We start from the raw sequence: 22,959 nt of genomic DNA, 5'->3' as shown, positions 1-22,959 counted from the left end.
CGCATCAATTAAGGAATGGCAGGTTCTGCTCCATAGTTGCACTCAAATTCAGCCCAGCAAAATATAGGCAAATGGTGGGCATCAAAGAAACGAAGAAGTGACAAGTAGGTATCATCACAGTTGTACACGTTCACAAAGAGAATACTTCAGATATTGTGCTTGTGCAGCTCTTAAGCATGAGAAACACCCAAGGCAAACTTACTGTTCATTGCAAAGTGCTTCCCTCCCAACCCTAAGCCTTCATCTTCTCCACAACCAACCCTCTCATCCCCGCCAGAAACTGCCCAATATCTCTCGATTCATTCAACTTATCCAGCACCTTCTCCACCCCCCGCATGTCCTTCATCTCGACCGCTCCTCCCATACCCCTAACCTCATAATCCCTCTGGCTCAGATCCAACTCAAACCAAACCTCCCGATCCCCCGCCCCTGCACCATTCCCTCCACCCCTCCCGCCCTCAAGCGTAAAAACAACCTTGATGCGATCCAGAACGCCGGCACCCTCCAACCGGACCCCGAGATACGTTTCCCAAAAGGCCAGTTCAGGCCCATTCAACCTGCTTTGCGACTCGAGCTTGGCATTATAGTCGCGTTGAGCCTGGAGCTTTGAGTCGATCTGCCGCTGCGTCTGCGCGATCTGCGATTTCAATCGGTCGCGAGTCTTGCAGTGCGTGGCATGAGTGTTTTCCAGCGAGCGAATAGCGGTATTCATCTCTTCTTTCTCGGACTGTTCTCGCGCAAGGAGGGAGCGGTGAGTGGTTGTTGCGGAGGAAAGGGTGGCGATGGACTGTGATTTGAGGCGCTGGTCCTCTGTAGACAGGCAGAGAGTCAGTCGCCCAACATCGTGAACCTTGTGGAATACAAATATGCACAGGACTAGGGGTCAACATGCCAGTAAGCTCTCCCAATCGTTCACGAAACTCATTTCGTTCCTCTAGGACGCGCTTGCGACCGCGCTCGATGAACGCATCGAACTTGACGGTGAACGCTGACATGCGCTGCCGTAAGTCTTCGAAATTGAAATCGACATTCGGCAGTTGAGTGAGAGGATTGGGCTGCGGAGACATGGGAACAGCAGCGCGTGAGGACGCGGAAGCAGAGAAGGGATTTGAGGGCGCGAGTGAGGCATTGGCGACAGCCATCTTATCAGTTCGATTTTTTCAAATGTTCTGATCAGTTTTTCTCTACGGGGAATCGGTTTGGAGGAGCTTCGGTAAAATAGTCTTGATGATGGTTCTTGCGCTGATCTTCAACGTAAACAAATGATCGTAGGTTGCTATGCAGTTAGTAAACGGGAGCTAGCGGAAATCTTGGCGACGAGGTCTTTCGTCCTAGATAGTTACTAATAATATACCATTGAATACATACTACGTAGTACAACGTAATTGCGGAAAACCAAGGGAATAAAAATCCACTTGCGGGATCTATTGAACTTATCACTGGATTGTGGAATTTGAATTGCGGGAATGGCATAAAAAATTGGTGTTGTATTACTAAGTTGCACCGCGACGGAGCCTGCCGCTGTACTCCGTTGCAATACCAACCAAGCTATTTCCGAACCACTGGGTATCTTTCGAGTACAAACATTACACGTAAAAGTCGTTGCTCGCCACCAGATGCATCAAGGCCCGTTGGTTTCTTCCCGAAACCCCTTGATACTTGTGACGCGACTGAAGAACGCCAGTAAATCCTCCGTATTACAGTGTTTCAATCACTGTACATTGCCTTGAGAGTATGGGTCGTAAGCAGCTGCCAATGCAAGTGTGTCGAGGTCTGAGTATGCTCTTTGCATGGGCGCTTGTGTGTTGGTAAGAGAGGTACCAGCATTTCTATCCAACTGCGAGAGGGTGCTGAACGACTGTTCATCGCCAAGGGGTGGATAAGCAGAGACGTTCTGTGTGGCTTCAGGATGTGCAGCCATGGTGACATCGTTGAAATGGCCGTGACTGTCTGCAAGCGAAGGCGTACCAATCACACTTGGGTCTATCGAAGCCACTTCGCTGAGTGGACTGTGGATCAAGCCGGCGGTATTAGATTGCTGGTTGATCTCGACATTGGTCTTCTTTGCCCTAGCCGCTTCTTTCGTAATGGCAGCTTTGCTACGCTTGTGGTTCGTGTCATCCGAGTTGCTGCCCGATGCAGAACCCTTGTGCGTCCTCTCGTGCTGCTTCATGTTGTCCTTTCGTGTAAATGCTTTGTTACAGACTGGGCAGTGGACACCTTTCTCTCCTGTGTGCTTCTTGCCATGACGAGCCGCATGTCCGGATGTAGTAAAAGTGGCAGTACAGTGGTGTGAGGAGGCGTATGGACAAGGATATTTGTTCTTCTTGGTAGGCGCATTCACTGCGGCGTCGGAGGCTTGAAGATGTGAATTGGATTTCGAGGAGGAGGATGGCGTCGGAACCTGTTGTCCGTCTATTGGGGAGATAGGAAGACCGGCATAATTTGAAGGCATGCCATTGTCCGTCTGCTTGGTTGGGAAGGCAAGCATCTGCTCCTGTGTAGGTGCAACAACCATCATGGTGTCCATCAGGGGTGTGATAGTAGATGGTGATGGAAGATAGCTGGAAACATCTTGGCGCAAGACAGGATCATACGGGTTGATGAGCTGAGGATCATAGTTGTAGATTGGTGTTTTCGGTGAAGGAGAGTCCATGGTGCTGCTCGAAGCTTTGGAGGACGTTGAATTCAGTCTCGATAGGGGCGGGGTGGAAGGGACTGGGGTACTCGAATACCGCGGATAGCAGTAGTCTACTAGGCGAGCAAGAGTCGGCCGCTCTTGCTTTGGAAGATGTAGATCGGAGGGTAAGAATTGTTTCGGCCTGACGGCGAACGATGGAGAGTCGTTGTCGTTCAGGATCGAAATAAGACGTTCTCGAGGTCTGACAGCATCCATTGTTTGATTCTCGCGGGCGCTGTCCGGCCTCCAAGTTGGGGTTAAGCGAGCTGAATCATCGACTCAATATTCTGGCATGAGCGACACAGACTGCCCTGCCGGTCAAGTATGTAAAAGGCCTATGGATGGAGAGCAGATGCAAATGACGGGACGAGAGGTATTCACATCTATGGAGAATCACTGATCATGACCAGGACTGGGCCCGCCAGAGCCTTATGCTTTTGGGTGTAACAGACCGGGTCTGTGCTTCGACGATATCTATGGGAAACTTGAAATGGCATCGCTTGTGCCGCCAGCTTCAGCCTGGAAAATCCGCCAAAGATTCATCACTGTGGATCAATCTTCAAAGGCTAAATCAAGCACCAAATCGCAGCAGCTTTTCTGTACCCTTGTCGGCGGCTTGCAGATGCAATGCCCTATCGCCCCATGCCCATCCCACGGTTGAACCCTCTCGAGCCACACCCTTGGGACTCGGTTGGAACTGTTATTGACGTCTTACTACTTCAGGCATGTACTCTATAATCCCATTATTCAGGGTCTTTCTCGTGCGTCCCAATACAGCAAAAGTAGTTCCCGTAAAGTGTTTCATTAAGTGAAAGAGACGGATTGTATCCCTACCCGCAACCATCTCCTCCGTACTAATTGTTGGCATCTCGCTTACCATTCAGTTAATACTACATAGTAAGCAGATTTTTAATCTCCTCACCCTCCGAGACATCCGCCCGTGGCTGCCCAGATGAAAAGGGCATGAACCCTGGTCGGTGGGATCTTCCAAAATGATCGGTTGTGGTCTCCCACAAATCAAAGTTTGCCTCTTGCGTCAGAGCGTGTTTCCATGACCCTTGGGCCCAGCTAACGGGTAAAGGGTCAATCAACTCCCCAAAGTTCCCAGCTAACTGGCCGGGAAGGGACTAAACGTTTTCTGTCACGATGCGAAGCAGGGTCTTCCACTTTCAACAAAAAAGTGATAGGCTGGCTTGTGCTGCCGCGTACTCTCATAAATGCCATCATTGAATCTGGTTCGGGGTGGAAAGGGCTCGAGGGAGGATTTGCAGAACACGCCTCCGTTCCCTCCTCAGAGCCAGCAGCAATATTCCTAATTGCTAGTAGGGATGACTTGGTCCTATGATGCCATTGTAATGGTGGTCCGGAAGATGGACATGAAATTGCAAAAGTATCAGCATTGACATCACCGTCTCGCTCAGCGTGGGGTTAACGGCCCTGACTCTGGGCAGGAACCGTATTAAAGCAAGCCACCAGCCTGCGCCTAGATATGGTGGAAGCTATCCTGCCTAAATGAGCAGTCTAAATGCGATCCCACGCGATTCCCCGATCAGGGTCTCAACTCATCACCCGTGCTCCACCCAGCCCTGCATGTCTGGCTTGTTCTCTTCCGCCTCTGTTTGAGATAACGGTTAGGCTTCCGTCCAATCGTGGAGCACACCAAGCGAAGGTCATGTACTACGTAAAAGTATGTTCGCCAGGCTCCGGGATGCCAGATTGAGTTAGTAATGCTCGTTCCTGATCCTTGGCACTTCTATCCAACAGCCCCAGCACCACGGTTCTCAATTCTCGTAGAGGACAAGGACAAAAAGTCAACTTATTTTCTTTGCCTGCTGAGATTGGTTGTTACCAGCTCATTACCAAATCAGGACAGAATTAGTCCTTCGGAGCACAGTAAAAACAATAAACGACCCATACAGGCACACACTTGAGCTCGCTTAGCCGAATTGATATGGTCGTATGTGGTAGTTGAATTATCTTGCTTTGCTATAGTGGCCTTGCCTCTCATTGTGGTGGTCAGAGGTTGTGGCATGGTCCGCTAGTTATGCTGGTGCCCTCATCCAGTAGCATGCAGATTGCAGAGTCTTACAAATTGTGAAAATAGCAGTATGGACCCGAGAAAGAGCTACCATCTTTCTTGCCCCTCAAGAGTCAATATCAATGGCAGCCATGGCTTTTGTTTCGTTCCACTTGTCCAATTTATATAGTGCTGGGATAATGCATCGTGCGCTGGCTACTCTGTGCCTCAGGTCGTTTGGATACATCTTTATCACTCTGAAGGGACTTTCAGGAGAATAATTAGAAGTCCAGGTACACACCATGTCTTGCACGTGGCTATGTGCTATGATCTGGTGTTGCTTTTACTTTTCCTACATGTTACTGCACCATATAGTCCAAATGTGATATTGTTTGGGGTTGCGGTCAGTTCTGCGCCTGGTAATCCATGCAGTAGATAACCATGTACGGACAGATATGTCTTTTCGAGATGCTAGTAAGGATCCAACATCCTCTTTCGGCCTGCAGAAGCAGGTTCGTGATATGCTCGTAAATGGATTGTTACCCTTGGATCATCACTGTTCCTGCCAAGTGCAAAGGGTCTTTCTAAGCTTGACATTCAGTTCTGCAAACTCTCTTTCTGGTCCCTATTTTCGACGCATGCCATCCTGTCCAGTGTCCAACCTCTCGACCTCTCGACCCATCACGTTCATGTAGAGCAATGCAAATGCAAATGCAAAATGCACATATTTTACGTCGCACACGATTCGAGAAGTCTGCAGGTTTCGAACCGAGGCATGCGCCTGTAGATACACATTTCATCCGCTCTTTTTCAGCTTCAGTGTGCAAGGCTGACGTTGCCCGTTCCACTTCGAGTCGCAGATTTCAGCCACAACCCAGCCACAATTTGCCCGGCACCGCCCCACCACACACATGGGCAACCGCACACACATTTGACATTGCACAGCCCAACTCTAACTAACTTGCTCTCCCCTCCAACCACACACACACCTCCCTTTCGCCATCGTGCCAGTTCTTCGCCTGACGCAGAAAGACCTCCTCTATCCTCTCGGGCGCAGTACAATTGACGTTATCATTCAATCTGCTAGAATATCCTGTACATAGCCTTCAACTAGGCTCTGATTTGCCGGCTCGAGCCTCAATCGCCAAGTTGCCCAGCCAGACCGCCACCTAACTCGAACTTTGGCTTTCGACCCGCATCCGTATTCCCAAGCCTCGAGCCCCGCCCTTTCTTCCTCTCTACTCTATCATCATTAATCATTCTTCAACCTGCAAGTTCACTGCTGCGCTTGGAGAATTTAGTACTACGACTTTTATCTCACTCCCGCGATTCCGGTCATCAGCCTGGTCGCAAGCACATTATTATTTCAGTTCGGATTCGCCTGATCCTTGATCCATTGAGGACACAACAATGTCCTACTACGATGACGAGCGTCCCCGTCGACACCGGTCGACCCGAGAGCGACGAACGCGCGATGACTACGATGCGGATCCATACTATAAGAGCGGTGGTGGAGCCCGAGATACCAGCTTAGTAAGAAGGCCGCGCAACGACAGCTTCTCTTCCGTTGAAGAGCTCCGGCGAGATTTCCCTCCAGCTGCTGGCTATCCACGAAAATCCGCTGCGCGTGAGGGAAGAAGAGCTCGGTCTGACGGTGGGCGTGATAAATATGACGATCCATATGATGACCGCTCATTTCACCATGACGACTATGCATCATCCAAGCGTGGCAGCAAAGGCTATGATGATAAACGTTAGTGATTCCTTGGCCCTTTTCTTTCCACAGTATCTGATTGGAGCAGGTCGTCCTCGCCGCCGTGACTCGTACTCCGACTCGTCCACGAGCCGCTCTCCACCAAGACGTCGCAAATCCATGGGCGAGCAAGCACTTGCAGCTCTGGGTCTTGGAGGCGTTGCAGCTGCAGCTGCAGCGACAGGCAAGGCGAGGGATCATAGTCGAAGTCGTCGTCACCGAGACCGATCCTCTTCCTCTTCCTCTCGCTCTCGTTCCAAGCGGAGCGGCGGCATGCCAAGAAATAAAGAAGAGATTGCCCAAGCCTTGAAGGCTGCTGTCACCGCAGGTGCTGCAGAAGCTTTTCGCTCACGCAAGCAGCCTGGAGGCTGGGGAGGTGACAAGGGCAAACGGGTCCTCACTGCTGCGATCAGCGCTGGTGGTGTCGACAAGCTGATCGATCGTGATCCTAACAAACATGGAACAAGAAATGTTCTAGGCTCCGCTCTCGCAGGTCTTGCCACCAATCGTCTTGTCAATGGATCTCGCTCCCGCTCCCGCTCTAGAGGCCGAGGCCATCGTGGCCGAGCCCGCAGTGAAAGCCGTGGCGGCTTGAAAGATTTAGCTTCAGCGGGGCTGGTCACTGCCGCTGGGAAGTCAATTTATGACAGATTCCGCTCAAAGTCTCGTGGTCGTCGCTCTAGCAGCTCGTCGTACGACAGCTATGATAGCCGCAGCCCTCGTCGCAGACGTGACAAGAAGAAGCGAAGCAGCAGTATCTCGGCTTATGCAAGCAAGGGACTGGCCGCGCTTGGTCTAGGAGAAGCAGCGGACAAGCTCAACGGTAGGGACAAGCATCGCTCATCAACATTCAGCGATGATGACTACTATCATCGTGCAAGCCGCAATGGTGCACCGCCACCATATGGAGGAGGAGGTGGGTACTCGGATCCAAGAGAAGTAGGTCAACCCCGGTCCGGTGAGAATCATAGTCATAACAATGGTGCCATGGTACACCGAACCCCAGGCGATGTTGATCTTGGTCCCCATCGCTTTGGCGATCCAGAGACAGACAGTGATTCTGACCTCGGAGACAGTTCCGAAGATGAACGCGCGCGGAGAAAGGCGCGGGCTAGCCAGCTGATCACGGCTGGACTGGCCAGCGTCGCCACAATCCATGCTGCCCACAACGTCTACACCAGCATGGAGAAGCGAGACGAGCGACACGAAGCCCTGGCCAAGGGCGACATCTCGCCCGCACAAGCCCGCAGAGAAAAAAACAAAACCAGATTGCAAGATGCAGTTAGTATCAGTATTGCGGCGTTGGGCGTCAAGGGCGCCGTGAGCGAGTGGAAGGACATGAAGGAGAAGGGGCAGAAGGCCTTGGAGCTCAAGCAGAAACAGGAACGGCATCGCCAGAAACGGGAGGCAAGGAGAATGAAAATGCAATCCATGGGCATGCAGCATCGGTATACCGGCAGTGCGCCGACCTTGTCGTCATCTCATGCAAACACAAACGACACCGGCTATGGCTCTGGAGCCGGTTGGCCCACCTATCTCGACGATAACCCTTACAGCACCGGTCATCTTCCTCCTCAAGCCCCGTATCCCCCCACGCACGCTGCTTCACCACCTCTTTATCCCCCGTACGTTTCTTCTCCCATCCCACCGCCGCCGGGTCCGCCTCCAGCTCGATATTGAGGCAGCCCGCCGACACAGTCCTCTCCCATTTTTCTCATGATGATTTATGTATGCATTTTATGGATTTGGGGACGTTTTGAGCGTCAGGATGCCGTGGGTCGGCTACGAACTTTATGATATTCAGACAGACCGTTTTCTTGAATATACCACCCTTTTTTAAAGACAGACACTCTTTGTTCAGGAGCAACGCCGCATTGTTGTGATGTGATACGATACTCGCAAGAAGGGGTATCTCAATTCGTAAGCAATTCTTGGTGCTCTTGGTGCTCATAGTGCTCATTGCAGCTCTTATCCGTGAGCAAGTCGTCTGCGCCGCGCTATGCATCTGGCGTCCACTCAACCCTATTCTATCTCATCAATGAATTTATGCACGTGGTTCACTCCTTCACCACCTCCATGGCCCCATCTCCCTCTGCAGCCACCCTCTCGACGTCCTCCCCACCCTCGTCCCCGCCTTGTCCGAACCCATCCTCCTCATCCGCCACCGCGCCCTCATCCTCCAAAAACGCCGCGTTCTCCACCCCGGCCTCCCTCAGCCCCCTCTGCTGCTCCAGCCTGACCGCGTCCTGCCACCGCGCCAACGCCGCCGCCACGTGAACCTTGAAGCCAAACACGCGCGGCATGTACCTGGCCCGGCTCTTCTCCGGGATGAGGGCCGGGTAGACCTGGAAGAGGATGTTGTGGAAGGAGGAGCCGAAGTAGGCGCCGTCGATGGTGGCGTGGCGCGTCGCTTTCGGGTTGTAGATGTCCTCGCATTTGGCGCAGTACATCTTGACGGCTTTCTGGTGCGGCATGTCCGACTGGCCCATCGGGAGGAGCGGGTGCGAGTCGCAGATCACGCGCGGGCATTTGCCAAAGTCGGCTTTTTTGTATTTGTCGAGCTGGAAAAATGGGAAGAAAGAAGGTTAATTTAAGAGACCTGGATTTTACCGGCATGAGCTGGCAAGTGGGGAGTCTATATGACTCACCATTTTGGCAAGACCACGAGTTGTGACGATGTAGCGAGCATGGACGAGGCCGTAGAGGTGTCGCGCTGATTTTTCGATGGCTTCGCGCATTTCGTCGTCACAGTCGAGATCGAAGACATCGTTGACTAGGTCCAGCGCGTGTTGGTAGTAGTGCACTTCGGTGTTGAGGCCAGTAAGGTTGAAGCGGTCGGTAAGGTATTCTTCGTCGATTTCACAGAAGTACTCGTTGCCGCGGGATGAGACGAACTGTCGAGTGTGGCTGTTAGCTTTGTTGTTCTGATGTTCTTCTTGAAAAGGTCGCAAAATTAGCATCGCAAACAGCAAAAGCAGGGACTTTGGGGGGCCAACTCTCTCGATCCAGGGGCCTATTGCGTATGGCCCCGTGGCGTGTATGCCGGCTATGCTTGGTATTGGACCTATTGCGTTTGAAGGCGCCGTGGAGTACGGTCCCGAGTCGTCTGTGCTGACTATGCTTGTTATTTGAGCTGCTGCGCCCGAAGGCTGGTCGACGGGTTCGGGAGAAGACATAATTCGTGTTGATCAGGAAAGTAGATAGAGGTTTCTCTTGCGCAGCGTGTGCTCTCCTGGTCCGTCACAGGTGGGCGAACAATGTAGCTAAGGTTCGGAGAGCTGTAGAGAGGCACAGGGTATGTGATGGTATACAATAGTAGACAGGGGCAAAGCCGAGAAGGTGTTTAGTGCGAGAAAATCTCTGCGAGAAATTCCGTTGCACACCTTCAGGCCGGAGAACGACGACGCCGTTGGTAATAAGGTGACTGGTCCTAAACCAGGAAACAAAGACTCTTACTGGTCCTCTGGAAGTCATGTCATGAGCTCACTTTCCCTTCGGAGGAACCCAACTCTTATGAAGCATATCTTGCACAGACGAATACGAGCAGCAATCACAAGGCTGTCTTCCAACAAAGCGCTGGCCCAGGATCCCATATTAGCAACAAAGGTGCTTAAAAGCACACATCCGCTCTAACGACAAAGCAGCAAGATGTACAACGCAGCAGCAACGAAGAGAGATTTCTGTACCCACCCAATCACGCCAGTAGGAAGTGTAGTCGCTGTCAGTTTCGGATGCGAACTCCTCCATCACGCTGATTGTACAGACGCGGATACAATGTAGGTCAGGAAAGATCTATCTGCAAGTCAAATGACAGATTAGCGGAGTAGTATCTATTTTGACGGGATACTGTTGGATGAGGTTGTTGATGGGGAGGCCAAGTGTCTGCTAGGCAGACTTGGAGTCATTGGGATGCATTGGAGCAGATGCCTATACCAAGACATTAACGCTTTACAGTTAGGCTGTACTGTTCGCTTCTACTCACAATAATTTAACTCACAACGTTTATTTCTGACATCACGCTGCTGTTTTGAACACCTTTCAACGTCGTTTTAATGACTTTTACACCCTGTAGACCCACGTGACAATGAGCCGTTTCATATTGACTCGTACTGTCAAACGTCACAATATCTGTATCCCCTTCCCTCCTCAAACAGTGAAAATATCTACAGTTTCTTTTGCAGATTGTCAGGAATGCTAAGCCCTATCGCATACACTTCAACATGCCCAAGGCCCATTGTCAGCAGTATAGACCGTGCGCTGCCCCCGAACCATCTCATGTATCTGCACCCCTTGGCATCCCTAATACCCATCCTGTTGGTTACGTGCTGCATATAAATTACTATGGCAAGCGTTATGATGTGCCAAGGGCCACATCCGGTTAATTACGTACACCTTACTACTGCAGGGGTGGTGATACCTTTCTCTTAAGTAAAGAAGATTCCACTTAAAAGACTAAGAGGCTTAGGAATTAGTTAGCTATTATATCTCCATCTATCTATAGTAGTAATTTATTTATTATTAGGCTACAGGCCTCCAAATACCGTGATTACATAGTAAGACTCTTTGTTAGACGACCGCGGCCTAACGAAAAGAGGTGAGAAAAAGACGTCAAAAGGGCGCTGAAATTGTGTGGTAGAAGTGTGTTGATTCTATCTATCTCCTGCAGACGGCTATAAGGCCTCTATTTGGCGCACGGCGGGGGCGCACGGCAGGCGCTTGGCAGGCGCATGGCAGGTGCATGACACTCTTTCTCTTAATAGAGAGAGAGAATAGCATAACAGAGTTACTGTAGCTCTTTAATACTGTCTTGCACAAAAGACGTCTTTGAGTAAAAACATGAGCGCTAAACTAATACTACTTTATATCCCCACGTAGTACGTACGCTGCTCCTTATTACATAAAACCACTTGCTCTCTATGCACCTCCTATTAATTGTTACACAGTAGATAAAGAGGTCTGACACGTGCTTAGTTTAATGTAGCCCTCTTAGTACCACCCGAACAGATCTCCGAAAGTATGTACATACTACTCGTGAGAGCACACTACAAAAAAGCAGATATATACTAAAGTAACATTTAGGATAAAATATTTGTGTAAATATCCTTACTCAGATACAGAGAGTACGGCCAAAAAAATATACCGTCTAGTTGGAAATTCCACAAGTCAAATCACTCAACCGGTCGAGTTGGATATTCTTTTTTTGGCCTCTTGCCTCTGACACTCATCTCTCCTCAAGCCGCAACACACTTCACCTTCTTAGATCGCGTCGCGATCTTCTCAGCCAATGTGTGTACCGTCTGGTTCGCTAGGATCTCCGTAGACTGTAGCGGCGCGTCGAATTGGCGCATGACCCAGTTCCGTAGCTCGACAGCAACCAGCGAGTCCAGACCCAGTGCCATGATTGAGCCTTGGTGGGCGTCAATGCTGCCCGCATCCACCGAGATCAGCCGCGCTAGCTGCGCCCTCACGGCGCACGAAATAAAGTCGGTCACCGCCTCTGTGTTGCCGTCGCTGATCATCTGTTCGAATGTCTGCCAACTACCTGCTGAAGCCTCCACACCCGAGCCTTCTTCGACAGGGGTGACCCCGATATCGCGCCGAAGGTCGCGTACCTGGCTGAACAATGCTGAGTGGATGGTGCCGTTGTAAGCGGTCGCACTGGCCAGGGACTCGGTGTCGAAGCCGATGATGGCCTGGGAGAGGCTGGAATTGGGGTCTGTGGCAGCACCGAGGATGTAGTCGAAGAAGCGCGTCAGCTCCCTAGCGCTGAAGAGGCTAAAACCAGCACGGCGCAAGGCTCCTTGGCGTGTCTCGTCGTTCATGGTCAGGACGGCGTCGTCGATCCAGCCAAAGTTGATGGTTAAGAAACGGGTCTTCCCTGAGTGTTGTTTTCCCTGGTGCGCGAGGGCATCCTGCAGCGCGTTTCCGGCATTGTAGCTGGCCTCGGCGCTGGCACCGACGATGCTGGAGACCGAGGACAGCGAAAGGAAGAAGGTCAGTTCTGAAGATGCAAAGGCGCGGTGGAGAGCGAGCGTGCCGTCGACCTTGATCTTGGTCACGCTTGTGAAGTCGTCGTACGTGGTCAATTCGAGGGGCCGATCCTAAGTACAGTCAGCACCGTGCGAGCAGAGCGAGGAGAAGAGGAAGCGGCAACTTACATTCATGAAAGTAGCTGCCTGGATAACACCACGCACTGGAGGCGCACCCAGGTGAGAAAGCGTGGCAGCGGCCGCCTGCACGCTGCGCTCAGATGATACGTCGCCCTTGAGGATGTACAGACGGATGCCCGGCCGGATAGCTTCCAACTTGATTTGCAACGCATGTTGGCTGTCTGGGTCAACAGTGCGGCGCGAAATCGTGGCCAGATGTTTGGCGCCGCGCTGCGCCATTTGGACCAGGAACCTCTGCCCAATGTCGCCCAGACCACCTGCAATAACATATGTGGCGTTTTCATTGGCCCAGGTATCGGGTTTGGCGGCCGGGATGACCTGTACGATTGAGTCAGAACCGACCTGTAGCGCAACCTTTCCAAGGACACCAGTGTTGATCAGCCGGAGGGCCTCAGCGACCTCAGCGACATCACGAACGGGGATTTCAAGCCCAGACAGCGGAACGTGCTTGAGCGCAGCTGTCGCTTCGGCGACAAGGGTGGGCGTCAGGTCGGGACGGGCCTGCACGAGACTGGTAATGTCGACCAAATGGAAGGCCACATTAAGCGGCAGTTTTGGCGTCACTACGGCAGATGATGAGTGGCCTACTACGATAACGCTTCCGAACGGTTTGATGTGTGCCAGCGCTTCAGCTGGGAGGGCATCCTCACCGGCCTGGATGACTGCATCGAATCCATCGGCGAAGATATCGCGCGCTGAGCGACGGTGGAGCGAACGACGGGCTACGAGCACATCAGGAGCATCGATGCCAACTTGTTCCTTCAGCAAGCGAGCCTCGGCCGGGTCAGCAGCGGTGACAGCAACACGGACGTCGATGTATCGGGCAAGGGCAATGGCAGCTCGCCCAGCGGGAGTGCGGGCTCCATGCACCAATACGGTGCCCCCACTCGAGAGCAGGCGAGCCACTCCACGAAGGGCATAAGCAGCGGCCATGGCACTGAGCAGAAGTGCGGATGCGGTGGTGGATGGCATGTTGAATGGGATGCGACCAGCGTTAGTGTGTGGAATGCGCAATCGACTGGCGCCCACGATGGGAGCCAGAGCGACAACGCGATCACCCAGGTCCAGAGTCTTGACATTGGCGCCAACGCGTGCAACAACGCCTGCATATTCACCCATGGGAGCAGCTGAACCGGCCTTGGAGAGCACGGCAGCCTGGACCTCCACGTCGATTATATCGTCTGCCGGGAGTGTAGCATAGACCTTGTCATCGTCGACAAAAAGCGCTTTACCTTCAGACGAAAGCACCAAGGGCCGTTGGCTATCCGTGAAGTAATGGCCTTCCGTTTCGGGTCCAGAATCACCGTCGTCGGCGATGGCACGATTGAGTTTGTCGCTGTAGTGCAAGCGTGGGACCAGCACGGCGCCATTCTCGCGGATGCGGTACTCACGCTCTGTATGCGGCATGTTGGGATCCGCTGCCTGACTAATTGCACCAACGACGAGGTCGACCAAACGCTCGTGACCGCTCCTATTTGTAAGCAAGCCCGAAGCGGCATGGATGGTAGTGAGACGCAGATCGTCATTTTCAGCGTGGGCCGTGCGTGCGACGCCCTCGATCTGGTGGAAGGGGGCTGGGTCATCCGGGCTGAGCCACACAAGACGCGCTGGCTGCCTCAGCAAGGTGATGGCGGCGTTGAAAGTGTTGGCGTCAGTGAGGATCGGCAGGTTGGGCACATCATCCGCGACAATGACTGTGTCGTTGCTGCTCCTTCCTATTGCTCCTCTGCTGAGCAGGCACTGGACGGTGCTGGAGCTCAGCGTGTCGAGCAAGACATTGACGTTGCGGGCGCGGAGCCCATTCTCGACTGCGGAGACCCAAGCTGGAGTATTGCATGTTGAGTGAGTGAGAATGTGGATCTTGGCCGGGAGATGTATGCTGGCAGGTTTCGCCATGACGATCAACCTGTCCTGGCTGTTGTCACGAAAAGTCAGCTGCTCTTCTAGCGGAGTAGGTGTCCGCTGCAGAGTGGCGCGCCATGCACTATCCTTGGAGTTGCGTCCGCTCAACACAAGTATTATGGTGCCACCTGGTTTGACGAGCACGGCGGCCTGATTAAGCCAGTTGGCAGACGCAGCCAGCACGACATCATATGTACCAGTCTCGAAGCCGCGCACGACGGGATTGGTGCCGGGCCGGAGGGTGCGGAACTGCACCGGAAGTCCCTTGAGGCGCTCAGCGGCATCGTCGAAGCGGCCTGGCGTAATGTCAACAAAGTCATGTGAATTTACCTTGTTATGAGTTTGAACAGCATTCAGGAACTCTTCGGACAGGTCCACGCTGACGCCCAGCCCGATGACTGACTGACCATGACGTCTGAAGGTGATTTGCGCGATGAGATCGGTCAGGGCTAGGTTTGCTGGCAAGTCCTCAGCACGCACATAGTCGATGCCGGTTTGCCAATCAAGCTCGTAACATATTTCACGCGTACGGTTGACCGTGCCCGCAGTATCTTTGGCCCCTCGCGGATGTGATCCCAGACTTCTGAACTCCATCCCTGAGACAGACAGCACCCGCTGGCCGCTCGCCAAGGCAGAAATATCAGAAACGGCAGTACGGAAGTGACTAGATGTGAGCAGTGTTGAGATATCGAGCCCGGAACCGGGTGTTTGTAGCGAAGGAGTAGCGGCGATCAGTAGCTCGTCGACATGCACTGGCATGATGGATCCAGGGCCTAGACGCCGGCCTACGAGCGGCAACGCCGTCTGGAACACAATGTCGAGGGTGGATGGATGAATGACGTGCGGACGTTGGTGCTTGGCGGGCATCGAAGCCTGGATATCGAGGATCTCAAACGAGGACGAAGCCTGCGACGCATCGGCTGCCATGGTGATGGAATGGAGACCGGCGAACGCCGGGCCATAGGTATTGCCGACAGCATCCATTTGGCGGTAGAGAGTGTCTTTCGGCACAGTGTCGCTGCCGAGTGGAAGCTTAGGCAACGCCTCTTTTGTTGTCTCAGTCTTGACATCGTCCTCGCTCAGCACCCCCTCGACCACACCAATGGCATGTTCATACCACTCGCCGCTGTCCGAGAGCGCTGTGATGCTGAAATAGAAAGCAAGGTCAGAACGGTACTGTGGCCTCAGACTCAATTGCAGCTCGACCCGGTGCGTGTCGGGCACAACTAGTCCGCGCTTAAACGAGACGTCATGGAGGGCCACCATCTCGAGTGGCCGCTGCAGGTAGCGCCGACGCGCGAGCTGTGCAACTCCCTCAATCGCCATACAGACATAGCCTGCGCCTGGGAAGACAGTCAGCCCGTCGACCACGTGGTCCGCCAGCCACGGCATGACCGCGTGACTGAGGAAATGGCGCCACCGCGGTTCGATGTCGGTTGCATCAAGCACCGGCACGCCCAGCAGGTCGTGATATGGTTCTTCGCGCAGGCGATACGCCCGCGCCACGCGTGACTCGTGCCAGTGCTTCGTCGAGTGATCCCACCGATAGGCGGGCAGATCGTGTCGCACCATAGCCGTATCTGCGCCAGGCACCATTGCTGACACAGCGTTCCAGTGAATCCGAACGCCAAGTTCAAGCAGCTTGCCAGCTAAGGTCAATGTGCTGACAACCGCACTCACCTTGCGCTGCAGGGGCGCATGGTAGACGAAGGGAGATTTGGGCATGTCTGGGTGCTGGAGGCACTGTCGGACTGGCCCTGCCAGCGCAGCATGTGGACCGATCTCGACGAACAAAGTCTGCTGGCCAGCTTGATGGCGCGCCTTGCCGAGAGCTTGGGCAGCGTCGCGGAAGCGAACTGGAGAAACGAAATTGGCGATCCAGTATTCTGCGCCGAAGCCAGATGTTTTGAGCTGGCCGGTGACGGAGGAGAAGAAGGCGACTTCCTCATCAGCAACAGCAGCCCTGTTCTCGACGCGCAAGACACCGAGACGCGCACGGTAGTCGTCAGCAACAGCGCGCATGTGGTGTGAGTGGTATGCGGTGTTGACGAGCAGCTTGCGACGGAATATATTGTCGTCAACCGCAGCAATACGCTCGTCCACTTCATTAACGGCATCGGCATCTCCTGAAATGGTCACACTACGAGGACTGTTGATACATGCAATCATAGCATTGCCTAGGGCCAGGCCCTTGACGTATCTAGCGGCCTCGTCCTCGCTGAGCCCAACTGACAGCATAGCGCCAGGGCCCAGGCCTTTGGTCTTGACAGCAGCGGCCATACAGCCGCGGTGGAAGGCCACCTTAATGGCCGTCGAGTGCGACAGATGCCCCGCTGCGCATGCTGCAGCAATCTCGCCACTTGAGTGGCCTACCACGGCGCGCGGTCGGACCCCTTGCGCACGGAGCAGCGCGAGGAGGGCTATTTGAATGGCCGTCGTGGCAGGCTGTGCCAGCTCCGCCTCGTTGAGCAGGTAGCGCCTAGCCGGTGGAGGATGTCGCGTGACGCACGGATGGATTGACGGAAGACTGAGGAGGATGTAGTCTCTTCCACCAGCAGCTCGCGGCCCATGCCAGCCCACTGGGCGCCCTGGCCGGTGAACACCATGACGATGTCTAGCTCGGTGGGCGATGGCTTGATCGCGGGCGTGGCGAAGCCTTGGCTGAGTGCTTTTAGTAGCGAGGCGCGATCCTCAGCCACAGCACTGAAGCGATAGGGCAGGGCGGAGCGACGGTGCAAGAGTGTATAAGAGAGATCAGCCAGCGGCGTTTCGGCGCGCTGCTCGACCCAGTCATGCTGGGCTTGAATCATGGCCTTCATCGATGCCGCGCTGTTGGCTGAGAGAGTGAAGAGACGTGGGAAGGCTGCGTCGTGGGCGGATGTTTTGGGAAGGGGTCGCGGACCCCTTTCGAGGATGGCATGGGCATTGGCACCACCAAAGCCGAAACTGTTGATGGATATGCGAGGTGTGATGCCGACGGCATGCGGCCAAGGGATCATGGTAGTCGGGATCGACATGCGATCTAAGGGCAGGCCAGGTTTTGGATTGGCGAAGCCGGCGACGGGCGGGATCAGCTCACGGTCGAGCATCACTGTCGCTTTAAGCAAGCCAGCCAGACCAGCAGCGGCCTCGGTGTGGCCAATAGCGCCCTTGATGGAGCCAACATAGAGAGGCACGGCGCGGTCCGTGGTGCTGGCAAAGACATCAGCGATGCCTTGTAACTCTTCTTTGTCACCGGCTTTAGTGCCGGTACCATGCGCCTCCACATAGGCAACATCCTCCGGCCGCAAGCCAGCACAGGCATATGCCGTTCGGACCAAGTCAGCCTGTGCCTGGCCGTTGGGGTAGGTGATGTTCTGAGGTGTGTAGCCATCCTGGCCGATGACAGTGCTCCGAATCACGACGCGCACGGGGTCACGGTCACGGATCGCATCGTCCAGGCGCTTCCAAACCAGCATGGCTATGCCCTCGCCACGGCCGTAGCCTTTACCGCGCTCGTCAAAGGGGTAGCACCGTCCGGTGCTGCTGAGTAGGTGTAGGTTGCTCAGGCCGATAAAGTGGTCGGGCCCTAAGATTAGATTAGATGCCGCCACAAGTGCCGCGTCCGACTCGCCGCCCCGTAGGCTCTGGCACGCCTGGTGCAGTGCAACTAACCCGCCTGAGCACGCTGTGTCTAGCGTCATAGAGGGACCACGAAGGTCCAGCACGTGCGAGAGGCGGTTCGAAAAGATGGCCGTTTCTACGCCAGTCATGTAGTAGACGGGAAGGTCCAGCGGGTCTCTGTACAGGTGGCCGTTGTAGTCTGTTGGGAAAATGGCCGTGAAGACAGAGGTGGATGTTCCTGCGATGCTTTCGCGTGAGATACCGCCATTTTCGAGCGCCTCATAGGCGAGCTCCATCAAAAGTCGCTGTTGTGGGTCGATAGCGGCCGCTTGCGACTTGGAGATTTGGAAGAAGGCGTGGTCGAAGTCGCGTATGTCGCCCGAGATGAAGTGCCCACCCGGGTGGTTACTGGTGCCGTTTGGGTCATCGGCGTTGGGATGGTAAAAAGCCTATCAAATGTGAGTTGACTCTCTTTCTCACTCTCACTCTATCTCTGTGTGTGTGTGTTTGTGAGTTTGTTCTGGACTCACCTCTTCGTTGTACCGGTCTGCTGGCACCGGCGTCCATGCCGGCTCGCCGCCTTCCAGTAGCTTCCAGAGCCCGTCAAGGTCGTTGGCGCCGCCGGGTAGGCGCAATGACAGGCCCACCACGGCAATAGGCTCGAAAGGAGCTGTAGATCCCATGGCTTGGTGAGGTATGTTCTCAGCCTACCTTGCCAATGCTTTGCTTGGGGGGCTCCTGCATAGGCTTATGGCGGGATTAAGGGATCTCGCATGACCACAGGCAACGCCCTGATGACTGGCTTTATGTGTTAAACGCAGCTGCCAATTCTTTTGTAGACTCTCCGTCGATGCACTCGGTGCGATGTCCTTCGCCATACTTGTTGATATAGACAAATTTCAGCCTCTTGCTGTGGGTAGCCTCACGCGGTGACTCAGGAATAGAGACCTCCATCTTGTCTTTTGCTAGGGACAGAGTGATGGACATAAGACAGTCAGCTCATTAACTCGGGATCCAGATGTCTTTGACTCCTTTGACCCCAGATTAGAGTCGTTTCATGCATCTTGTTAGTGACTTACTGTCAAATACTAGGATGGCTTCAATCCCTGTTAAATACTCCGTAGTGATGTTATGATTGACATCTTCTACTGAAAGCAACTAAACTAAAGATATGTATTAATTTAATTCTGATCAGATTACGGAGTTGTGCCCCATAAGTAGTCAAGCCACGCTAATATTAGGTAAGAGCTAGTAGCTGTAGCTCAAGTCAAGGCCTACAATGTGCATCAGGGACTTGGGAGTGTGATTAGGAGGGCCAGATCACAAGAAGCCCCTAAACATAGATAGCCATGTCAGTAAGATAAGCCTTGATAACCCCTAAGCTTCAGCGGCTCTTAGGGGCTCCTCCTAGTACAGCTTACCAACACTACTAGCTAGACAGTCACGCTAATCACAGCCAGCTGTTACTGGTAAGCCTCATTGTTAGCGTGGTTTGACTACTTTTGGGGCACAACTCCGTATAATAATAACAAGTACGGAGTAGAATCGAAATATAAAATACTAGTCGGTAATACAAATTAATATTTTTAATAATTATTTACTTTTTTCATGCGCCTGCCGCACACCAAATAGAGGCCTTAGCCGTCTGCAGGGCATAGATAGAATCTACACACTTCCATCACACAAAACAGCGCCTTTTCTGCGTCTTATCTTCGCCTCTTTCTGTTAGGTCGTGGCAGTCTAACAGCTACTACCAACCACCGAACCTTTTGTGGGACTCTCTACCCGGAAGCACATCACTGGGGACCCATGTCACTTCCTGCAGTCACTATAACTCTGCTTTTGTGGGCCAGGCTGACTCTGCGAGCCTTACGTAAAATGCAAGACTGGGAATTTCGAATTACTGTTTCCTCGGCCACTGTGTCTGGCCCCGTCGGGGAACTCCAACTCCTGCTTACTGGAACTGAAGCCGGGCATGTTCCCACTGTCGCTCATCCCTGGAGTCCGAGTCAACAGATCGACAGATCCTCTGACTCTGCAATGCTGGGCTGAAGGGCACTTTTCAGGACCAAAGGATTGCCGTGTCTCTGTGGCGATGCACTAGGCCTAAATAAGGGCGCTGGTGTTGATTGATTCCCAATAATGAATTTGTGAGGCAAGTCTCTGGATTAGTGTTGACCTCGATATTCTCCTGCTTTTCCCATTATCCCATCGTTTGGGTCTGAAGTTTAAAACAAGTGATCAAGTCAGCACAATGGATTCAGACGAGATTCACATCACACTCAACCCTTTGGACTACATCCCGCCTCGCAACTATGTCCGCCTTCTCTTTCCCTTCGTGCTAAAACCCGGAGCCGAAGATAAAGTCGTGTTCAACGACCTCCGCGAAGCGCTGCACAAGACCTTCGTACAGGAACCCTGGATCAGCGGCAAGGTCTTCCGCCAGGCGCCCGACACGCCGGGATGGCGCCCAGGCCAGCTCGAGATCCGCTACCGTCCGTACTCGCCGGACGGAGCGCGACCATACCAGCTTCGATACCAGCGGCTTGACACCGACTGGACGTACGCCGATTTCAGGGACTGCGGCTTTCCCAGTGGTGTTTTCCCTGAGGAACTCCTCCTCGATGCGCCCCGACTGGGTGACGTGGACGTGGCCGGCGCCGACATCTTTGTGGGCCAGGCTAACTTTCTTCTCGGTGGCCTGCTGCTAGGCATGACCACTGTCCATGCGGCCACTGACGCAGCGGGAATGCTCAACATCATGAAGCTGTGGGCTAAAAACTTCTGTGAGTTGCATGACCGAGACACCAGTTCGCGGGTCGCACCGTCGCCATTCACGCCCCCTGACCGAGACCGCACCCTTCCAGACAGGATCTGGGAACGAGAAAGCAGCGGAGGCAGGTCCAGCCGCAACCCCGACGACCCGTGGCTACAGGGTCTGGCCGGCCTAGACTCGGACTATCCAGGCGAGGACGTCACCGGTGCTACGCAAAGAGCAGCAGCAGCAGCAACAGCAAGTCACAGTCACACCGCCAATGGCAACTCTTTTCCTTCAGACCACCCCCGCGTTATGCTTAACCGGGTCATGTTCCTATCGAGCGCGGACCTCGCTGCCCTACAGAAGGAATGTGCAGCTGAGCCATTACCGCCCGGGATGTCGCCCCTCTCGATTAGCGACGGTATCAACGCGCTGTTTTGGCGGTGCGTGATGAGGGCGCGCGCCGCCGCGGCTACAGCCCGATCGTATACACTGGACGAGATGTCACTGTTTGAGTCGCCTGTCGATGTACGCAACGTCTTCGCACCTGATTTCCCGCCTAATTACCTGGGCAACTGCTTCTTGCTTAACACGGTGCGAATGCCGCTGGCCGAGCTCATAGCGCCCTCTACTTCGCTCGGCCGCGTGGCGCAGGCCCTCCGTCAAGGCGCAGCCAGCCTTGACAGCCAAGCTGTGCGTGACGCGTACGCACTGTTACGCTCGACAGCCGATCTGTCGCGTGTGCAGGGCCGTTTCGTAGAGCGACCTGATTCCGCCGATCTGCTGCTCTCTAACATCATCGCGTTGCCCATGCACGAGATCAACCTTGGCGATCGGTATTTTGGAAACGGCGGCATTCCACATGCGCTCCGTGTACTGCACGGGCCGTACGCGCCTTCCGTGCGACTTGGCCACGTCCTCCCCCGGAACCCGAAACATGGCGGTGTTGAGCTAAGCTTGAACTTGTTCGACGACGAGATGCCTTATCTGGACGCTGATGAGGAGTTTAGCAGGTATCTGATGACGATTGAAGCCTGAAGCCTGGAGCCTGAAGCCTGAAGCCTGGAGCCTGAAGCCTGAAGCCTGAAGTGTGAGTTGTATGAAGGAACAAAGGTATGGGGATCCCTGAAAGGTGAAGTTTGTTTTCATATGTAGGTAAAAGAGGCTATCATGATAGAAACAAACTTCATCGTACTGTGTACGCCCAAATCGACAGTAGGATTAAAGGTAGTACTAGTAGTAACATTCTCCAATTAAAAACAAAAATATAAAATAAAAATAGTTTTAATAGTTTTTAGAGCCCAGGGAAGACCTCTAGGGATCTCTCTATATGTTTTTGTTAGGGATGCTAAGAGGTGTCAGAATCCCTGCGTATATGATACGTATCTGTTACATATTAGCATGATGGTACAAGGGTCCCCGCATGCAAAACGCACGAAACGCTCTGTAACTGTTACGCCCTGTTATTTATGGCAGTGAGCATTGCTATACGAATTGAACGCCAAATGCTGTTTCTGAGCTGTTACAGTAATGCGCTTCTATAGCTATTAACGCCCAACACCATAAAGCGGGCCACCCCACAAAGCGGGCCAATTTCGGGTCACCCACAAAAAACCACCCTCAAATTTCTAACGCTTATTACTCCACCAATTTACGTCCAAATGGCCTCAAACCAAGAGCAATTGATTCAGCAGGCGTTAAATGACCTAGATATAGGTGCTGAGAAGTCAATTCGCAAGGTAGCTGCCAAATACAGGGTTTCAAAAACGACTGTGGCTTACCGACGCAGAGGTCGCAACCCACGTACGCAAGCCAATCGCAGGACTCAACGCCTATCTTTAGAAGAAGAAAAAACTCTAATTCAGTGGATTCGAGATCTACAGCGGCAGAATCTATGCCCAAATTACCCTAGAATTCGCTCTTTTGTGTACGAAATCCTGCGAAATCGAGGCGATTCGCGGCCCCTGGGCAAGAACTATGTATCTCGCTTCATTTCTCGCCATTCAGAGCTTCGAACAAGCAGATCTCGAGCTATGGATATTAAGCGCCTCTCTGCGCTTGATCCTACGGTTATAG

At 53.4% G+C, this 22,959-nt stretch overlaps 6 protein-coding genes across 6 annotated transcripts; 2 read left to right on the top strand and 4 right to left on the bottom strand.

Annotated features, from left to right (window-relative positions):
• Window positions 1-232: 232 nt before the first annotated feature.
• On the bottom strand, window positions 233-1,142 carry EPUS_08504 (uncharacterized protein; the record flags this gene model as incomplete). The annotated part of the gene is made up of 2 exons (XM_007808088.1): window positions 233-810; window positions 878-1,142. The coding sequence occupies 2 exons, from the start codon at window positions 1,140-1,142 to the stop codon at window positions 233-235; spliced, it is 843 nt and encodes a 280-aa protein (XP_007806279.1).
• A 569-nt stretch (window positions 1,143-1,711) lies between these two features.
• Window positions 1,712-2,896, bottom strand: EPUS_08503 (uncharacterized protein; the record flags this gene model as incomplete). The annotated part of the gene is made up of 1 exon (XM_007808087.1): window positions 1,712-2,896. One exon carries the CDS (start codon window positions 2,894-2,896, stop codon window positions 1,712-1,714), a length of 1,185 nt encoding a protein of 394 aa, XP_007806278.1.
• Window positions 2,897-6,107: 3,211 nt separating this feature from the next.
• On the top strand, window positions 6,108-8,130 carry EPUS_08502 (uncharacterized protein; the record flags this gene model as incomplete). Its single annotated transcript, XM_007808086.1, has 2 exons — window positions 6,108-6,450; window positions 6,500-8,130. 2 exons carry the CDS (start codon window positions 6,108-6,110, stop codon window positions 8,128-8,130), a joined length of 1,974 nt encoding a protein of 657 aa, XP_007806277.1.
• A 377-nt stretch (window positions 8,131-8,507) lies between these two features.
• EPUS_08501 (uncharacterized protein) lies at window positions 8,508-9,626 on the bottom strand (the record flags this gene model as incomplete). Its single annotated transcript, XM_007808085.1, has 2 exons — window positions 8,508-9,011; window positions 9,099-9,626. 2 exons carry the CDS (start codon window positions 9,624-9,626, stop codon window positions 8,508-8,510), a joined length of 1,032 nt encoding a protein of 343 aa, XP_007806276.1.
• Window positions 9,627-11,681: 2,055 nt separating this feature from the next.
• Window positions 11,682-18,808, bottom strand: EPUS_08500 (uncharacterized protein; the record flags this gene model as incomplete). Its single annotated transcript, XM_007808084.1, has 4 exons — window positions 11,682-12,551; window positions 12,609-17,049; window positions 17,103-18,574; window positions 18,656-18,808. The coding sequence occupies 4 exons, from the start codon at window positions 18,806-18,808 to the stop codon at window positions 11,682-11,684; spliced, it is 6,936 nt and encodes a 2,311-aa protein (XP_007806275.1).
• Window positions 18,809-20,379: 1,571 nt separating this feature from the next.
• Window positions 20,380-21,921, top strand: EPUS_08499 (uncharacterized protein; the record flags this gene model as incomplete). The annotated part of the gene is made up of 1 exon (XM_007808083.1): window positions 20,380-21,921. One exon carries the CDS (start codon window positions 20,380-20,382, stop codon window positions 21,919-21,921), a length of 1,542 nt encoding a protein of 513 aa, XP_007806274.1.
• Window positions 21,922-22,959: the final 1,038 nt, after the last annotated feature.

Source organism: Endocarpon pusillum, assembly GCF_000464535.1.
Source record: "Endocarpon pusillum Z07020 unplaced genomic scaffold scaffold847, whole genome shotgun sequence".
In the NCBI taxonomy this organism is placed as follows: domain Eukaryota; kingdom Fungi; phylum Ascomycota; class Eurotiomycetes; order Verrucariales; family Verrucariaceae; genus Endocarpon; species Endocarpon pusillum.
This window is presented reverse-complemented; position numbering and strand designations above follow the sequence as displayed.